Source organism: Pectinophora gossypiella, chromosome 2, assembly GCF_024362695.1.
Source record: "Pectinophora gossypiella chromosome 2, ilPecGoss1.1, whole genome shotgun sequence".
Lineage (NCBI taxonomy): Eukaryota > Metazoa > Arthropoda > Insecta > Lepidoptera > Gelechiidae > Pectinophora > Pectinophora gossypiella.
This window is the reverse complement of record NC_065405.1, coordinates 10851310-10869134: the sequence shown is the minus strand read 5'-3', so window position 1 is coordinate 10869134 and position 17825 is coordinate 10851310. Positions and strand designations below refer to the sequence as shown.

At 38.6% G+C, this 17825-nt stretch overlaps 3 protein-coding genes across 3 annotated transcripts; 2 read left to right on the top strand and 1 right to left on the bottom strand.

The window, feature by feature from the left end:
• The first annotated feature begins 224 nt into the window (after nucleotides 1-224).
• On the top strand, nucleotides 225-2718 carry LOC126377493 (uncharacterized). Its single transcript, XM_050025229.1, has 2 exons — nucleotides 225-1030; nucleotides 1150-2718. Exons 1-2 carry the CDS (start codon nucleotides 225-227, stop codon nucleotides 2564-2566), a joined length of 2223 nt encoding a protein of 740 aa, XP_049881186.1. The 3' UTR covers nucleotides 2567-2718.
• Nucleotides 2719-5024: 2306 nt separating this feature from the next.
• Nucleotides 5025-17204, top strand: LOC126375524 (uncharacterized). Its single transcript, XM_050022502.1, has 4 exons — nucleotides 5025-5185; nucleotides 6479-6674; nucleotides 7607-7804; nucleotides 16968-17204. Exons 1-4 carry the CDS (start codon nucleotides 5025-5027, stop codon nucleotides 17202-17204), a joined length of 792 nt encoding a protein of 263 aa, XP_049878459.1.
• Nucleotides 12754-15807, bottom strand: LOC126375934 (uncharacterized). The gene is made up of 2 exons (XM_050023036.1): nucleotides 15194-15807; nucleotides 12754-14930 (listed from the first exon to the last, which is right to left on the bottom strand). The coding sequence occupies exons 1-2, from the start codon at nucleotides 15641-15643 to the stop codon at nucleotides 14190-14192; spliced, it is 1191 nt and encodes a 396-aa protein (XP_049878993.1). The 5' UTR covers nucleotides 15644-15807; the 3' UTR covers nucleotides 12754-14189.
• Nucleotides 17205-17825: the final 621 nt, after the last annotated feature.

Below are 17825 nucleotides of genomic sequence, written 5' to 3'. Positions count from 1 at the left end.
ATTTACGTATCTCGCTAATGGTGTAAATTGTAACACGGGCTCGGGTCATCCGAATCGTGATACTGGTGTCCCAAATACTGGGGTACCGCTAAAAATTATCGCAATTTACCGTCGACTAGTAATTTAGTGGTGGCTTCTGGAAATGTAAGCTGCACCAGTCATTTCATGGTCAGTGCCTGAGGTGACCACTCGTTGACAACAGCCCAATGTCATAATCATTCAACATGAAGTACATAACACTTTCTTCGCTAGTAGTGTTCTTGTTAAACGAAGCGATCGCGTTGAATCTGCCCGGACCTCTAGTGTACGTAGTGACTCCATCATCTAGAAGGATCGATGAAGGAAGATCAGCGCCGCAGCCGTTCTACTACCACAACTGGATGAGGCGGATGGACTCGCCGCCGAACACTACCACGACGACGACTACCACCACGCCCAGACCCAAGACTCCGGACTTGATATTCGCGGAGTTCGAAGCAGACAAGATGAAGAACATCAGAAAGCTTTTGGAGAGGGAAAGGATAGCAACCAAAACGACATCGACCACGACGACAACAACATCGAAACCGATATACGTGCCTGACGAGAGTGTAGAAGAAGCTCAAAAGGTTAACTATGGTTTACCACTGTCTGAAAAGAACGAGGTTCAAACGAAAGAAAAAGATATGACAGACTATTTTGCGTTGTACAACAACTTGTATAACGGAGACAGTGCGCCGCTTGCTCCGGTATACTTGCCTTCCACGACTCCATCGTCGCCGAGAACAACGATTACATCGACGCTGAGAACGACGACACCCATAACCACGACTTCCACTCAAGTTCCAGCGCACAACGTAGAGAACATTTGGCAAATCATAGATAGTCAGAGACACGACCAATATTCTGGACAGTGGGACGAGGTACCTATTGGTGCCGAGAGTGACGATGATTCTAATCAGAATACTGGTAAACAAGAAGACGATAAATCAAACATGGGTCATGAAGAGGAAGAAGACGGCAAGATTGATGAAAACTTCGCTTTACCTGGGTAAGTGTTTATTTCGTAAAATAAAATACAGACAAGTATAATAACGCAATTTTGATTTATTTTACATCAGTCATCAAGGGCATAATTAAACGTAGTATTAATCAATAATATTTTTCCAGATTTGGTACGAATCCTGGAAATGGAGCAGAGAACGAGTCCCGAGCAATAAGGACGGAGCCTAACATGCGCTTCCCCTACGTTAATCTGAAAAACCTGAAGAAACCTCTCCTCAATGTTTTCTCTAACAGCAAAAAAGGGAACAATATGTACACCAGCCTAGATAATTTTGTAGATATAAAGCATCCCGTGAGAGGCGAGGTGCAGGACCCAGTTCCAGTGCGTCAGCCTATCGACCGTTACAACCCAGCGCAGCCGTATTTGCCTGGAGTATACGGAACAAAATCGAAACAATCTAGTCCAAGTGTAGCGCCTGTGAAGACCGTAGCCAACCTTGTTCCCCCTCCGCTTCCGCCTCCGCCTAAACTGACTGATAATGACTTCCCGGCTCCGGCGACGTACGAGCAATATCCTCCGTTTGCATCATCAGGTCCTGACGCAGGTCCGCCAGCACCCCCTCCCCTCGCCCCGCAGCCTCCCATGATGCCGCAACCCCCGATGGAATCTTTAGATGATTCGTATTCTAGTCCTGGTGACGACAGTGGCCCTACCATGGAATTAGGTTATAGATACAAACCTCCTTCGCCTCCTACTCAAAACTTTCTACCAACTCTCCCGCCATTACAGAAACCATTTGGGGGTTACTCTTACGATAAACCACCGATGACTGCTGAAGCTCCACCGATGGAAATGGACGGCAAACCCGATTTCCAAGGATACAATTACGATAAACCAGCTCCTGCGGTGCCTGACCAACCAGATTTTCACGGGTACCACTATAGTAAGCCCGCCGCCCCACCCAAAGAGGCTCCGAGCTACGGTCATGGACCATCACCCCACCACGACTCCGATTATCCGGAGCTTATATATGACAAGCCGCATGGAGGCATGGATGATACGAAGGGTGGAGACGATATGAAAGCAGACGACATGGGCATGGTTCCGCCACCGATGCCCGACATGAAGCCAGGCGACGCACACGGCCCGCCGATGGACGACAGCGGCTTCCCGCAAGATTTCCCTGGAGACTTCAAATACCACCACGATTTTGATGATCATGATTTCTATCACCACCATCATCATCATACCACGACAACGACGACCACAACTACAGAGATGCCTCGTGTTAACAGATACAGTTATTACTACTTGGGAAAGAAGTTGTATTATCTGCCTCTTTACTTTAGTGTGTACTTTATCATTTATGTGGGGGCGCTGATCATAAAAGCGGTGCTGCGTCACAAGATCGTGTACCCGAACAGCTGGAGGCCCAACGACGACACCGCATCGTTTTTCTCCAAACGGTCAGTGGACTCGTGGAACATGTCTAATGAAAATCTGCACGAAATCACAGGCAGAGTTACTCATGCTATTGCCACGGCGGCCGAGAGATATATAGCTAATAAAAAAGATGACTAGTAGAATTAACTGAACAAAAGTGTCGACTACTACTCTATTACTCTAATTAGATAATTACTCTACATGATGTGTAAATATAAGTAATATATTTTAGTTTTAAGGTGCAGTTTGTTGTGAACTGGACATATTTAAAGGTGATTGTAAATGTAGGAATCGAGTGGACCATTTAAGTATCGTTCATTATCACAACAATATAGCAGAATAAAAGATTTTAATGTATAAAATAATTTCGTTTGTTTTACTGACATTTCATAAACCTTAACATGGCATAATACTTCCTTCTGGAAGTGTTTAAAGATAATTCCTCAACGAATAAATAAGTTATTTACTTATTCAAGTTTTCAACAGTAGTACCTACGTAAATAAATCTCGTAGTCCTGAAATAACGCTAGGAAAAGAGAAAATATACTTAGATTTAACATACCTATTTAGAGAAATACAGATAATGATCTACTTATAGAAAAAATAAAAACTGCTTACTGATTATTTATTTCAAGATCAATTTCGAAAATAAAGAAATTGGAAAACTTAAAATGTTGGTGCTAATTATTTTCTCGGGCATAATTTTGTGATTAATGCTTACATGCATGGATGATGCATGCGGGATCCTACTATAGACTCCATAGATTGGCAACATAAAATGTATTACGTAATCATCCCTAATTATCATCATCATTATCATACCTAAGTGACACGAGAAAGTATGTACGGGAATGTGATGAAATCAATAGTAATTATGCGAAATATAAGTACTTAATACCTAAATGATAGAGTCTAGCTAAAAATGAAAATATTAAAATCCATTGACTGGAAGTTTTGTGAAAAGGTCTTCAATGAAAATTATTTAGTAAGTAAGTAAATATAATATTAGAAAGTCCTCCATTAGGGATGACCTCCTAAGCGAAGAAAGCGCTAATAAGTCTAGTGAAGGAGATTCAACCAGTAACTATTGGTAACATCACATCAAATTAGGAAAGCAGTCCTAATTTTACGACAGTTTCTTAACTAAATTATTAAAAACATGTGAATTGAACTTTGAAGCGTTGAATCCAGCAGCTTCTTTCAGAATTTTTGCATGACACGACAACCCTCGGGTAGTTCTTGCTCTATAATAAGGTACGGCCCGCCTACATCAGCCACGCCAGCCACATTAGGTAGGATTAAGTAATCCTGTCCAATGTCGAATAGACAAATTATAAGGGCCTGTCATTCCGATTCCTCCGTCCGTTCGTCTAATCGGTACGATTCATATTTAAACAGGCCAATGATGGCTGCTCATAATGGAAAAAGTTTTGAAAACTTCATCTAGAAAATAAATGGAAAATGGGTTTTTATTATTACAATCTAAATAGTAAGTTCTAATTAATAGTTAAATCTTCTTATAATAAAAAGCAATTGTCGCTGTAGTCAAAAAGGCTTAACTTATTCTGATGTACTTTTTGTGTGTTTGAATGGTTTCACAAATGGACCCTGAAATGGAAAAGGAAATGGAGCTGCGATCGGGAACGGTAATGGCGGATCCAATTGATTATTTATTCATTTATTTATCTAAAAATTACAACATTAAATTAAAACATATCTGATCTGTTTGATAGACTGTCCCCATTCTTATTTAACTACTTACCTACTAATCATTCTTGTATAGAGTAGGTACCCACCGTGTATGTTACCTAGTGAACTAAAAGAAAATTTCTTAAATGAGAATAATTTAAGTATTTACTGAATAAAAGTTTATTCTATTTGCAAAGTTAGTACGGAAGTGGTAAATGGTTCGTCTTAAGATAGCTTCCACGTTCCGTATAGGCTCGGTGGAAATTGTGACCATCGCCTCTTTCCCTTCAAGTGCCTATTATAATTAGTTACCTACTTGTAAGAAATAAGTTTTTGTATAAGTTCAAAAAAAAAAATTGAAGTTACAAAACTAGTAGGAACTACTTTTTATAAATATTTTTATTTAAATATAAGACAGATTTATAGACTGATTTAAAAATACATAGGTAGGACACCTGGTCTTTAAAAATAAGACGTAGGTAGGTGTGTATAATTAATTAAAGAAAGTAATTATAATTAGCGATTTTAAAATCATGTAAAATCTGCATTAATTGAGGAAATATAGCTCAATAGGTCGTCTAGACAGCGTCGGACATGTAAATTAAATTGTCACTCGGCCACTTGAGAGCAACACATCTGTTTGTAGAATTCATATTTCAGGCGCTCCCTTTTCGTAGGTAACGGGGGCGCGACACTCGACACAGTCAGTCGGTTTTACAGCTTCCCACCGAGCACTACTAGGAAATAGTTACATTTTCGGAAAAAAAAAACGAAAGTGAGGTTGTAGTGAGAGTTATACTAATACTTCATTTATTTATAAATGTGAAGAAATCAGAGAACTTCTCATTACCATATTATAAAACTACCCACTCTCATTAGAAATAACCAAAGAAGACTTGAAGGTGCAATGGTATCGGTTGGAAAGTTGATGGTTATGTGCCACGGTCTGGTATTAGCGGCGGCTGCGCTGGCGCTGTGGGCGGGCGGCGCGGCCGGCGCGGCTGCGCGGTACGACACCGCCACGCCGTACGCGCCGGTTTACAACAAGTATAAATACATACCTTTACAGTGAGTACTGACCTATTATTTTATTTATTTCTTGTCTTTGATTTACATTGAAGATAGAGGTATAATAAGTCAATGCTTGTTAAAAGAATATATTGAGTCATAAGCATAACCAAGTGATAACTCTTAGTACTCCTCAGGAGTGATCGACCACGAAGTAGGTAGGAATTCTTTAGAGTATATGAATGAATCAACAAACTAAAATCTGACAGTTCAGATGTGTATGAATTAAATAATTGTATAACTGTTTGTAAAAATTATGAGTTTTGGATGACAGTATAAATAACATACTTAAATAAAGTTAATTTATAATCGATATAATCGTACAGGTCACCTCCCATACCGATTATTTGGTTATCATAGATATCTAGGTACTTTACATAATAGCTTTACGGCTATTAAGCCAGACAATAGGCGCCTCAACCTAAACCACCAGTATATACTAATCGAATTTTAATTATTAATCTGTGCTAGCTAAATACCGTTTTAACAAATAAATATGTCTGGTTAAATGTATTAATGCCTAGTATCGAGCTAATAGAATACGGTATTAATTTGTCGTGTCGTTTATAGGCTAGGTTAAGAGGACCAATAAAATTGAATTTATATTGTTATATAAGTACCTAGGTAGATATATAAAAATAAGAATGAGCCGATTGATTCTCACGGTTATAAAATATAAATCTATCATAATTAGCGGTATTAGAAGGAACTATATCTTGGAAGGATATTGTGGTTTTACCATCTCGTAAAGAAACTATTCTATGGGACTGGACTGCAGTAATTGTAGTAACTGCGGGTGATCACATCTGTGTCAGAACAGTAACTAATTGATTGAAACTGTTCTCATGTGCAACCACAAACAGTATGGTCGCCACCCGTTACAGCGACATGCTACGTAAAGTGCCGGCCAGTGGTCGGATGCAGACAACCGAACAACGGGATTAATCTCTAGTCTTGAGATCCGCTTATGTGGATTAATATGGATCATTCTTGTAGTAGGAAAATGGAATGAGTTTATTTTCTCTTGTTCGATAAGGTCTTCACGTCTCTAGCGATAGTAAGGTACTAATTCGAATATGACCTAACCACGTAAGTAGTAGGTAAATGCCACATAAATTCTTCTTCGGATACATATTCATTATGTTACATCTAGCTCGTACGTCTAGGTATGAATTAAAAGCCAAACTTCTTCAACATCCGTTCACAATGCGCAATGTACAGATAACTAGTAAGTAATTATCGTTTTATAGAATAGCATAATCAACTGCTTCGAATGTGGTGCATTCCTTCCAGTTCTGAGCGATACGACCCTGACGACCCGTCGCCTCCTTTGCCGCCAGCAGAACAAGAGTCTTCCTACACAGGCATGGCGCCTTCCGAGCTGATCCTCACAGGCCTAAGGACTATCCTCGACGTTGTGCGCAACGTCAACCGACAACGCGCTCAGAAACACGCATTGACCACCAGAACTAACACCACTGCTTTAGCGGTAAGATAATTTTTAGATTTCCTACTTTTAAGCTGGACACGAAGAATAGGAACTCTGTAAAGAATAGGGGATTAATCGAGAGAAGTTCTTTGTGTGATGCTCCCTGGTCGGACCACAGATAACATTCATTTTCTTTTACTGATTTGATGCAGGTACTATTTTTTTTCATGGTCAGTACACGTGAAAGTAGAGATTATTGATATACCTAATTAGTGGTCCGACCAGAGAGCATCGTACAAATTCTTTAGATTTAAAAGAGTTATTTTACGTTATACGATAACGTACTTGACATATACTTAATGAAAGTCCACTAATAGACATCTAGAAACTAAGTGCATGCAAGAATCAAGACAGTGATGTAAGTTAAGGAGAACGTCTGGTTATAATTTGGTCGCGGTTTCTCAAAAAGGTGTATAAATTTTCATGAAAGTAAACGCTACATTACAAGGACATAGGTAATAGGATGTCGTACGTCACTATGTAAATTAGGCTGTAAAAAGTACGATCCTGCCTTTACACAGTTGTGTCACTCAGTGAAACTTGACCGGATTGGGCGAAGTAAACGAGGTCGCAACGGTACTGACCTGGGCGCTAACTGCCCACCACCCTAGTTTGGACAACCCATCTGGACGGTTGACATGCGCGTGTGAATCAACCAATACGAATTATCCCGTAATGAGGACCGCGCTAAACGCATTAATTTAATTTAGATACATTGCGTTATAAACGATGAAATACGTATATGGAATTCATAGTAATTGTGAAAAAAGATAAATTCGTTTTTTGGTAACGTACCTTTAGGTATCGAGTCAAATATAGCCGATGGATATTTTTGACTGCGACTAACCGAAAGTCTGTTTGCTTTTCTTTACCCGAAGGTAAATTTGTCTATGAAATGGCGTCTCTACATACTTACATAATATGATTGTCAGGTACGGCGTACCAGACCGAGGAACGGCACGGCGGGCACCGGGCGAGGGTTCGAAGACTACTACGACGAGCACCACGACCACCACGAGACGACCACCACGGCCAAGCCCATGAAGCAGGGCCGCTACACCGACCCCTGGGCCGGCTACTACGACTGGATCATCAACGAAGGCTCTTTCAAGTTCTGGAGCGTATTCCAGGTACTTATGGAATAAAATATTATTTATCTATATTAGCTACCTATAGTCACACATCACACACTTCATACAAACAACCTCGTTTTACACAGACACCACACATTGACATTGGTGCTAATTCCTGTAAATACTATCTAATTTTATTTTAAGTTATATCTGTCCTTTTCTTATCCGCCGAAAAGGAAAGGGACGGGTAATCGACAAGCATAAAATTTATGGAACACACGTCAATTTTAAGCACAAATCTAAACCAACCGTCTAAAAATTTTACGTCAGTCAATAACCCGACACATTAATTTACTCATTCTTCCTAAAATTAAGAGCTGTGAATCATCCGTCCCTTTCCTTTTCGACGGATACGAAAATGACGGATATAACCTAAAATAAAATTAGGCGGTGTCTGCAGGAATCGGGGCCATTATCGTACACGCGCTTCTGTGTGTGTGACGTCTGACACGATACGATTCAAGTCTAAACTATGTTCCAGGGGGGGTGAAGCGTGAAGTAGGGAGCGGAGAGTAGTCGTTACGTGTACGTAGTATTATACTATAGCATATTATTTTTAGCTGAAAAAGAGAAAACGCTATACAAAATGGTTTACTAAAGTGTGGTTGAAGTTTGTTTAAATGTTTTAATAACGCTATTATTTTCATCATCGAAATAATAGTTTTCAACTTTAGCTTTATGGTTGCTGACTTTAGTAAAATATAATAATAAACGTAGCGTTCGACTAATTGGGCGTATTCTTTTGTTTTTGATAGAGCACTAACATTGAAAATTAAATGCGGACAAATAGTTGTGACCTCCGGAGCAGCGTAGCGCATCGTAGCGAGAAAATATCGTTGATATAATAGTTGCACGTGAAAAACTGCCATTACGTCTGCATGCGGGCAAAAAGTCGCCAGTGACGACCGCTCATAACATTGACATAGTTTTAATGAACTGCGGTAATATGGCGTCAAGCATGGGTGAGGCCCGAGGACCTACTGCAACCTTGCATGTGTCGTTTCAAGTCATCTATTTCCTAGATTAATATTAACCTACGTACTTTATAGAGGTCAATTAAACCACGTCGCGAGATTGTTTGTATATTCTAGTTTATATAATAACCTCCTGCGAGTGCACATTGTTACGACTGTTCCCACGCTAATTTAAACAAAATACTGGGTAGCTTCAATTATTGAAAATAGTTTAATTGAATGGTCGACCGGAACTTATATTGTTTTCACGGCCGAATAAGTAATTCTACTATTTACTAAATGATTCTTCTTCGTAATAGTTCCTGGTTGTTGTTCGTGTGTTGCACAGTGAACTAATTAAATATTTTTTACAATGTTTGGGTTTATGCTTATAAAGTGGTCATCCCGTTAACAAACTGACATGTACTTCCGTCGCTGTATAATGAAATAGTTTTTTGACAGGGCGGTACCTACCTACGAGTATAAGTTTGACGTGAGAACATTTATTCTTTGTTATGAGCGTAATACTCCGACCTGATTTTATGTACAGTTGTTAATCTAATAATGTTATCTATTTGCCCGTATGCATGTTAATATTGTTGAAAATGCACAATATTCGTATATGTGGGCTTCTAAACACATGTGCATTTCGCAGTCTTTACGTATGTTTGACCAGCCATTTCTCAAACTCGTGCAATCATTCTGTATTGGATTAAGTATCGTTCAACTTAGAGAATAATGAAATCAAAAATCGTCTGAACGGCCTCCGCGGTCCCAGTGGGTGAGTGCTGGGGTTCACGATCCGGAGGTCCCGGGTTCGATTCCCGGTGGAGACATATCACAAAATCACTTTGTAATCCCTATTTTGGTTAGCACTTTGCAGGCTGATCACTCAATTGTCCGAAAGTAAGATAATCCGTGCTTCGGAGGGCACGTTTAACAGTCAGTCCCGGCTATGTAGTCGTTACATGAGTCAAAAGTCCTTTGGCGGTTCAATAGAACCCTGACACCAGGGTTTATGAATAGGTCATTTTTCTCACAACCGACACGAGAGCAGATCAAAGTCAGTTGAGTAATTCCAAAGTTATGGCCAAAAAACATTATCATGATACAATTACAATAAACTCGTTGATGTCTTTTGTATGAAGGAAGTTCTTATTGGTGTCAGTAGCAACATGCAGCCGTTATCTAGAGGTATTTTAATAGTACCTATGTACCTATTGATCAACAACAGCCTCCGTGGTCTAGTGGTTAGAGCGTTAGGCTCAAGATCTGGAGGTCCGGGTTCGATTCCCGATGGGAACATTGTCGAAATCACTTTGTGAGACTGTCCTTTGTTTGGTAAGGGCTTTTCAGGCTTGAATCACCTGATTGTCCGAAAAAGTAAGATGATTCCGTGCTTCGGAAGGCACGTTAAGCCGTTGGTCCCGGCTATTAGCCATAAAAACACCTCCACCAACCCGCAGTGGAGCAGCGTGGTGGAGTATGCTCCTTACCCCCTCCGGTTGACTGAGGGGAGGCCTGTGCCCAGCAGTGGGACGTATATAGGCAGTTTATGTATGTACCTATTGCAATAAATCTGAGTTTACGATTAAAAAAGCGATTATCACCATCTCCCTGGCGGTATCCCGTTTCTAATTTAGATTCTAACATTGTATTCTACAAAATATTATTCCTTACTTTTTTTTCCCTCCGATTGATTGAGGCACAGGCCTCCCCTGTGCCCAGTAGTGGGACGTATATAGGCTGTTTATGTTGGCTTAGACTTTTATCCGTATAATATAAAATATGTTCTTACCGACTTTTTTAACGGCTTCCGTGGTCCAGTGGTTGAGCGTTGGGCTCACGATCCGGAGACCTCGGGTTCGAATCCCAGTGGGGGACGAAAGTAAGATGATCCGTTCTTCAGAAGGCACGTTAAACCATTGGTCCCGGTTACTACTCACTGATGTAAGTATGTAGTCGTTACATATCATGTCAGGGGCCTTTGGCGGCTCAATAATAATCCTGACACCAAGGTTGATGAGGTCGGTATTCCACCTCGCAACCCATACGGTAAAAAGAAGAAGTTAAACGAGAATGGGGAAAGTCTATCAGACAGATATGTTCTAATCTATTAACGGATCCAATACCGTTCCCGAACGCAGCTACTGGGTCCATTTGTGAAACTTCAAACTATTTCTATATATTAATAGTAATCTTGACACCACGGTTGATGAGGCCGGTATTCAAAATCACAATCCACACGATAAGAAGACCTACTTTTTTCGTTGTTTAGTGAATGTACTGAAGTAAATATTTTAGTGAATTAATTTAAGTTGTATCGCCTTGATGAGTCATGTTGCCGCGTGCGGGTCATGGTATTGAACCTCGTCTTAAACCATATTACACATTACCAGTACGTGCTGCAGTAATGTTCATACATACACTACTTAATTAGTCTTTTAAATGACTTCCAAGACATGTAAGCTGCTATTTAAATCAATTAAGATTCAGTCATCAAAAACAAGGATATTTGTAGAATACATACTAACTTATAAGTAATTATTTTGAAGTTGCTCTAATTTTCATAATTAAAACACATAATAACGGGTTCTTACCGCGTTTGAAATAGAGATATGAGACTCCCGATATTTCGACACTGTTGCAAGTGTCATGATCACGGGATGACTGCATATAAAAGTACTCTGTGGGATGACTGATGAGATTGGAGTGGAGTAGGTAGATCCATAATTTTCTACGGGCAGACATATCTGTCTACCCTCTTTCTTTGCCGCTTGTTTATATATTTGATATCAACAACAACACAACAACACACAACAACAATCTCTCTAATTTTTCTAATTAATAAATCCATTTTTTTTTAATTAAGTAGGTACTTTTCAATTATTACTTTATAGAATAATTATTGTATCTTATTGTATCCAGCTACAATAGTAGGTATGTAAGTACTGCAATAATTCTGAGTTAACACTAGAAAAAGTAATAAATAAAAGACCTAATTAAAAAAATTAAAGCGACTTCAAAATATGTCTAATAAAAGTACTTTTAAGAAACAATATTTTCTTGAACACAATGTTAGAATCTCAATTCTGAAGTCGTCGCAAATAGAAAAGTGGCTGAACTGCATGTTCAGCAATCAGATATACATACATAAATTCACGCCTATTTCCCACCGGGGTAAGTAGAGACTACGGAATTTCAATTGCTTCGATCGTGACATACTTTTCTTGGTTCGTCCACATTCATCAATCGTGCAGCAATCAATTTGCAGGATTTGGTTACTAGATACTAGATTTTACTGGTCATCATATTAAAATGAAGTGAAAGGTCTTTTTGTCCGTGGAGATGATGTTCAAGTCAATCATAAAGGCTCCTACACACAGTGCCGGCGGCAGGGCCGCCGGGCAAGCCGCCGGCCAAGCCGCCGTGCACCCGGCGGCATACAAAGCCGCCGGCTTTGCCGCACAAAGAAGCCGCCGGCATGGCCGCCGGGGTGTGCCGGCGGGTTACGCGGCCTGTCGTCAGTTCGTGCCCGGCATTCGAGCGGTAGTGGTGTGCAGTTTATGTGTATTCAACAAATTAAAATGTCCTTTCATTGAGACGAGGAAACCGTGTTGCTATTAATTGAAAAATTTCACGAAAATGATATATTATGGAATCCTAGAAACGCAGACTATAAGAATAGGAACAAACGAACGGACGCATTGAACATAATTGCAAGTGTAATTGACATTGATAAAGGCGAAGTAGAGAGAAAGTTAAAAAATTTAACCTCTCATTATTTTCGGGAAAAAAAGAAGTTTGAACAGTTCAACAAATCTGGTGCAGGCACAGACGAGGTACAGGAACCAAAGTGGTTTGCCTACAAGGCATTGAACTTTTTGCGAGACAGAAATAAACCACTATCCACAGTAAATAGTGAGAATTATGTAAGTATATACGTTTAAATATTAAACTATTATTATACTATTAACTATTATCACTATAATTGTACCTACTATTATTATTTTATTGTATTAATGTCCTGCTTGTAGTGTTTATATTGTGTGCAATAAAGTGTTTTTACTTACTTACTTAAATACCTACCATATTAAAAAAAAAGAACGGGTTGCACTCCGGGACTGCCGGCAGAAGTGAAAACTCAAATAGCAACGTTGTGTATGCTTTAATATTATCAGTATAAAAGTATTATCATTTATGTGGTAACATACAATATTTATTTATTGCGCTATCATAGACAAACATGCCAATTTTTATTACAATAGAAAAATTACACTACAGAACTATTATAATTCAAAGTCAAAGTTCTTTATTCATCATAGGATATTTTAATACCACTTGATTATTGCCTATTATTTTATGTCCCGACACTCGTATACAACAGATAACCGACTACAAACCGACTATGTCAAATAGGTCAGTGAAAGTAACGTTTTTGATATAATTATCAAACTTCTTAATTTTCAGAGTTATAAACCTATCAAACATGACCAAATTACATTTGCACTACTAGTGAATTTTTTAACAATAAAGTTAAGGTCGAAATTTCTATGATTGATGACAAAAATTATAAACTTATAAAACATGACCAAATAACATTTACACTACTAGTGAACTTTTTAACAATAAAGTTAAGGTCGAAATTTCTATGATCGATGACAAAAATCTTACGCTTAAATATCTTACGTTTTTTGTATGGATTTTCGATCACCCTTCAAACGACGCGAGTTTAAGATTTTTTCCCCATCTAGAAAAGTGCCAGGCGCCGCTAAAGAAGTTTTCACTTCAAAAAAAAACATATTATTTCCTTCTATTTACAGACGCATTCGCAGGACAGTCAGCAAGATAATGCAACAGCGACTAGTTCCCGGAAAAGGAGATGCGGTTCTGATGGAGACAGTGATATTGCTGAAGCCCTACAAGTTTTAAAAAATATGTCAGCTTCGTCATTTGCTCGCGACGATGCCTCGGTATTCGGAGAACACATAGCAAATAAAATACGAAAAATGGATCCCATAACAATTTCTACAGTACAACATCATATTAATAATATAATTTATCAGGCTGAAATGGGCGTTTACTCAAGACCTTCCACGGTGGCGGCAGCTCAAGGATATTTTACCACTTCGACATCTGAAAGTGTACGTCCTTCCACTAGCCATTCTTCTATTCAGGACACCGACAATTCTGATACTCAGGACAGCCTATTTACATATTTGGAAAATAATTAAAACTCTTTTATGATGCTACATTAAGGATTTAATAATTAAAACTATGATTGTACTCGTACGTTGTGATTAATAGTGAGATTAGTGAGGCGAACACAGATTAACAAAGTGTTACCTGGTTAAAATTTTACTTAAAATATCATTATATAAACACTTATATGCTAAGTAAACGTTGTTCCCTATAAAAATGTGTTTGATTTATGAAATGTAATGTTGCCATGGAAGTTGTCCATGCTCTGAAAGAAAATAGTTCATCAACTCATTCCTGACCATAGAAGGTTCCAAATTTCGATTTATTTCAATATTTGGTGCCGGTATCGTTATCATATTATCCTCAACATCAACGTCATTTCTTCGGATAAAATTGTGCAGGCATACACAAGCCATTACTACAATTGTCATTTTCTCTGGCTGTAAATTAGCTATTGTATGAAATATTCTGAATTTTTCCGATAATATGCCAAAAGCATTTTCCACGACTCTCCTTCCCCTACAAAATCTGTAATTGCATATTCTTTTCGGAGATCCTCGTTCATGTTGTCCAGGAAATGGTTTCATAAAGTTAGGAGAAATCGGAAAAGCATCATCACCAAGGAAATAAAATGGTACATTCATAGTCCGTCCAGGTAAAGGTCTTGGTGTCGGTAGATTTATAGATTCATTTCGCAATGCTTCGTAAAGCGAATTTCTAAAAACACCCCCATCCGAAACTCTTCCTTGACAACCAATATCGACGTATAAAAAAATATAATTAGCATCGACTAATGCCAACAACACAATACTGAAAAACGATTTATAATTGAAAAACTCTGAGCCACTATTATTGGGGCACTGTATACGTATGTGTTTCCCGTCAATGGATCCACAACAATTGGGAACATTCCATTTCTTGAAAAACAAACGTGACACCGAAAGCCATTCTTCTTCTGTGGTTGGCATCTAGAAGAAAAAAAAGGAAATAAAAAATAATTTAAAATAAACATTCAAAACTAAATATATACTTAAACGTTTAGCATATGTGCTTGAAGGCCTAAATGTAAAGCTATACTGAAATATTATCTAATTCCAGCAAAATCGCTAAAAATATTTGCGCTTAATTAAGTACGACTTAGGTTATGGTGTTCTCTAGCTTCCCCTCTAGGATTCCCTGTGAGTGAGCTTCCCTGTGACTATCAAGAGTGAGTCATGAAAAAATTACTTACCTTAATTTGAAGTTTTGATATTATTGCTTGACAAACTTCGGGAATCAGTGAGGAAAGAAGTTGTGGTGAAATTTTAAACCGTTCTCCAAGGCTGAAATAACTTTCTCCTGTAGCTAAAAACCGCAACGTTACTGCCAACCTCTCTTTAGCGGGTATAGGCTTTCTCCAGCCAGTATTTTTTTTGCTAATGTACTCTTCAGTACTCGCTAACAAAAATTCAAAATCTTCATATGTCATTCTCAGAAACCCAAAGAACATACTATTGCGCAAACGTTGACATCCCACATCATCTTTTTTATACTCTTCCATCATTACAGTACCGTTCTGCCATTTTCTATTTTGTAAACTTGGGCGCACCCAAAACCTTCTCGTCTTTTTTCTTTTGTATTGTTTTCTTATTAAAATATAAATGACAACTGCGGCGGTAGTACTGATGATTTCCGTATTCATTGTAACCAACCTACCAAAAAAAATCACTTCACTAGCGTTCTATGTGACTGTCACAACCGGAATGATGCTTGGCGGCTTTGTGCGGCTTGTGTCGGCGACTTGTATTGCCGGCGGCACAGCCGCTCGGCATGAACCCGGCGGCATTGCCGCCGGCATGTGTGTAGTAGCCTTTAGACTGCGTACCTACATCAATGCACTAAGGTTCATCATATTCAACATAGGACTTCGCATCAACAGTAGCTGCAAGTTGTCTTTGAATACATGTGGTTCTGCCTACCTCATTAGGGGTTAAGGGCGTGATGGATGTACGTACCGACATTTATAGGTTGTAGGTTACCTAACTGTAAGATTTGAATTATACGTATAATATGTCTATACTTATCCTATAGTATTGTTTCTTCATTGTAACAAGCAGCATTAGATAATATTCACAACAAAAATCTAATATACTTATAAATAGGACCTTCGTGTATTTAATTTATGTTTACTTATTAATAAAGCTGTCAAGTGTAAGCGAGCGGTGAAGTTCGCGTGAGGTAATGTGCCGAGGATGGGCGCGTGCGCATACAGGGATGTACGCTACATGAAGCCCATCAATCAGAGGGGTTTCTAGCTTTTTATTTAACATCCGGCGTCAGTATCATCATACAATAACTTTGAAAAATCAGTCTATTAAATTGAATAAAGTGCACCGTTTCGTGAACATGTTTTTTCACTTTTTTATTTATATATTTTTTTTTTTATAAGTAATAGGGTAGATAGACGATCCTGACTACCCGACTACTCTAGCCATATAGATGCGGCCAATTAGCTCACGACAAAAAAATACTTCAGTACCCCGACCGACCCCGCCCTCAATCGGCGCTAAAATAAATGAACCGTTTTGTCGTTTCGAAAAAAGTATTTCATTTGGCTAGGTATTGTCCAAAATTTTGTAGCTAACTAAATACTTTAGAATCGTGTTTTAAACAAATATTTGCAATGTTATTCTGCCGGAAACGAACCTGAGGCCGCCCTTGACACAGTACACAACCAACTGAATTACATAAAAGCTATCATTAGGCATGTTTATTTTGAGACGTTATTAAATTGATTATTTATTTAGGTATTTATTTTAATTTTGCTGGGTAGGTTAGATAATAAGACTCGTTGATTTTCTTTCTTCTGAAATGAGAACTCCTTTAAGTACATAATAAAACATGACGATCGTAACACCAGTGAATAACAACTATAAGAATTTGTTTAATCTGAGGACACATTTAAGATAATTAACAAAAATTGGGTCAAACTAGAATTAAAATAAATTTCCTTTTCTGTTTTCCAGCTGTTCACGGCCGCACTCCTCCTCTACGCGTGTCTCTCAGCCATCTACTACGCGAAATTCAACCCTATTCTCCCGGACTACAGCATGGAGTACGACGACTACTTTCTGCAGCGCACAGTGGGACGCAACGCAAGAAGCTTGGATAAAAGCGAGCTCCCTTCAGGCATCAGCTGGATGAGTCCGCAGACATTCCAGTTCATATTAGACGCTATATCTCAACATTACGCAGAGGAATAGGATAGATAATAAAAAAACAACCAGTAACGGCAGCAAATCGATGTAATTTAAAATGAACGTAATTGTAATGGGAACCGGGATGGGTTTTAATCGATTTCCATTTCGTTTCAAATGTGCGTATTTAATGGCGCTACCTCCTTTGGCCCGGGTGAGAGCCTTCAGCGCTCCCCATTTGTCCGGCCAAGTAGTTAATGCCATCTACGGCAAATCTACAATAAGTCACGTCAAAAAAAAAAACCTCCTTTGGAGTATTTGAGGGCACTGAAATGATACAATGGGAATTTACAGCGTTACCTATAGCATACACTACTATAGTAATAATTATGTAAGCTATACTCCCAATCCTATTCTGTGAGATTAAATCACTAGAACTACTAGAGTACATATAGAACAGAGTTCAAAAGAGAATAAAATAAAAATACATATTCTAGCGACCTGAAGTTAGAAACGTAGCGGATAGAGTTTGAAGTTTTATACAGTTTTCTAGATTAAAAGAACAAACTGTCGTCTCAAACTTTATGCATGTTACGGATTTTAGGGGTCTTTAGATAAAATGATAGATTGTGTTTATAACGTAGGTAACATTGTCGATGTCAAGGCAAATGGATCGAATTAGTAATA

Excerpts from the sequence above, each read along its gene's own strand:
- LOC126377493 (XM_050025229.1), top strand. The coding sequence starts at position 225 with ATGAAGTACATAACACTTTCTTCGCTAGTAGTGTTCTTGTTAAACGAA. Across the intron at positions 1,031-1,149 it reads GAAAACTTCGCTTTACCTGG|ATTTGGTACGAATCCTGGAA; the intron begins GTAAGTGTTTAT and ends ATATTTTTCCAG.
- LOC126375524 (XM_050022502.1), top strand. The coding sequence starts at position 5,025 with ATGGTATCGGTTGGAAAGTTGATGGTTATGTGCCACGGTCTGGTATTA. Across the intron at positions 6,675-7,606 it reads CTAACACCACTGCTTTAGCG|GTACGGCGTACCAGACCGAG; the intron begins GTAAGATAATTT and ends TATGATTGTCAG. Across the intron at positions 7,805-16,967 it reads AGTTCTGGAGCGTATTCCAG|CTGTTCACGGCCGCACTCCT; the intron begins GTACTTATGGAA and ends TCTGTTTTCCAG.
- LOC126375934 (XM_050023036.1), bottom strand. The coding sequence starts at position 15,643 with ATGAATACGGAAATCATCAGTACTACCGCCGCAGTTGTCATTTATATT. Across the intron at positions 14,931-15,193 it reads TATCAAAACTTCAAATTAAG|ATGCCAACCACAGAAGAAGA; the intron begins GTAAGTAATTTT and ends TTTTTCTTCTAG.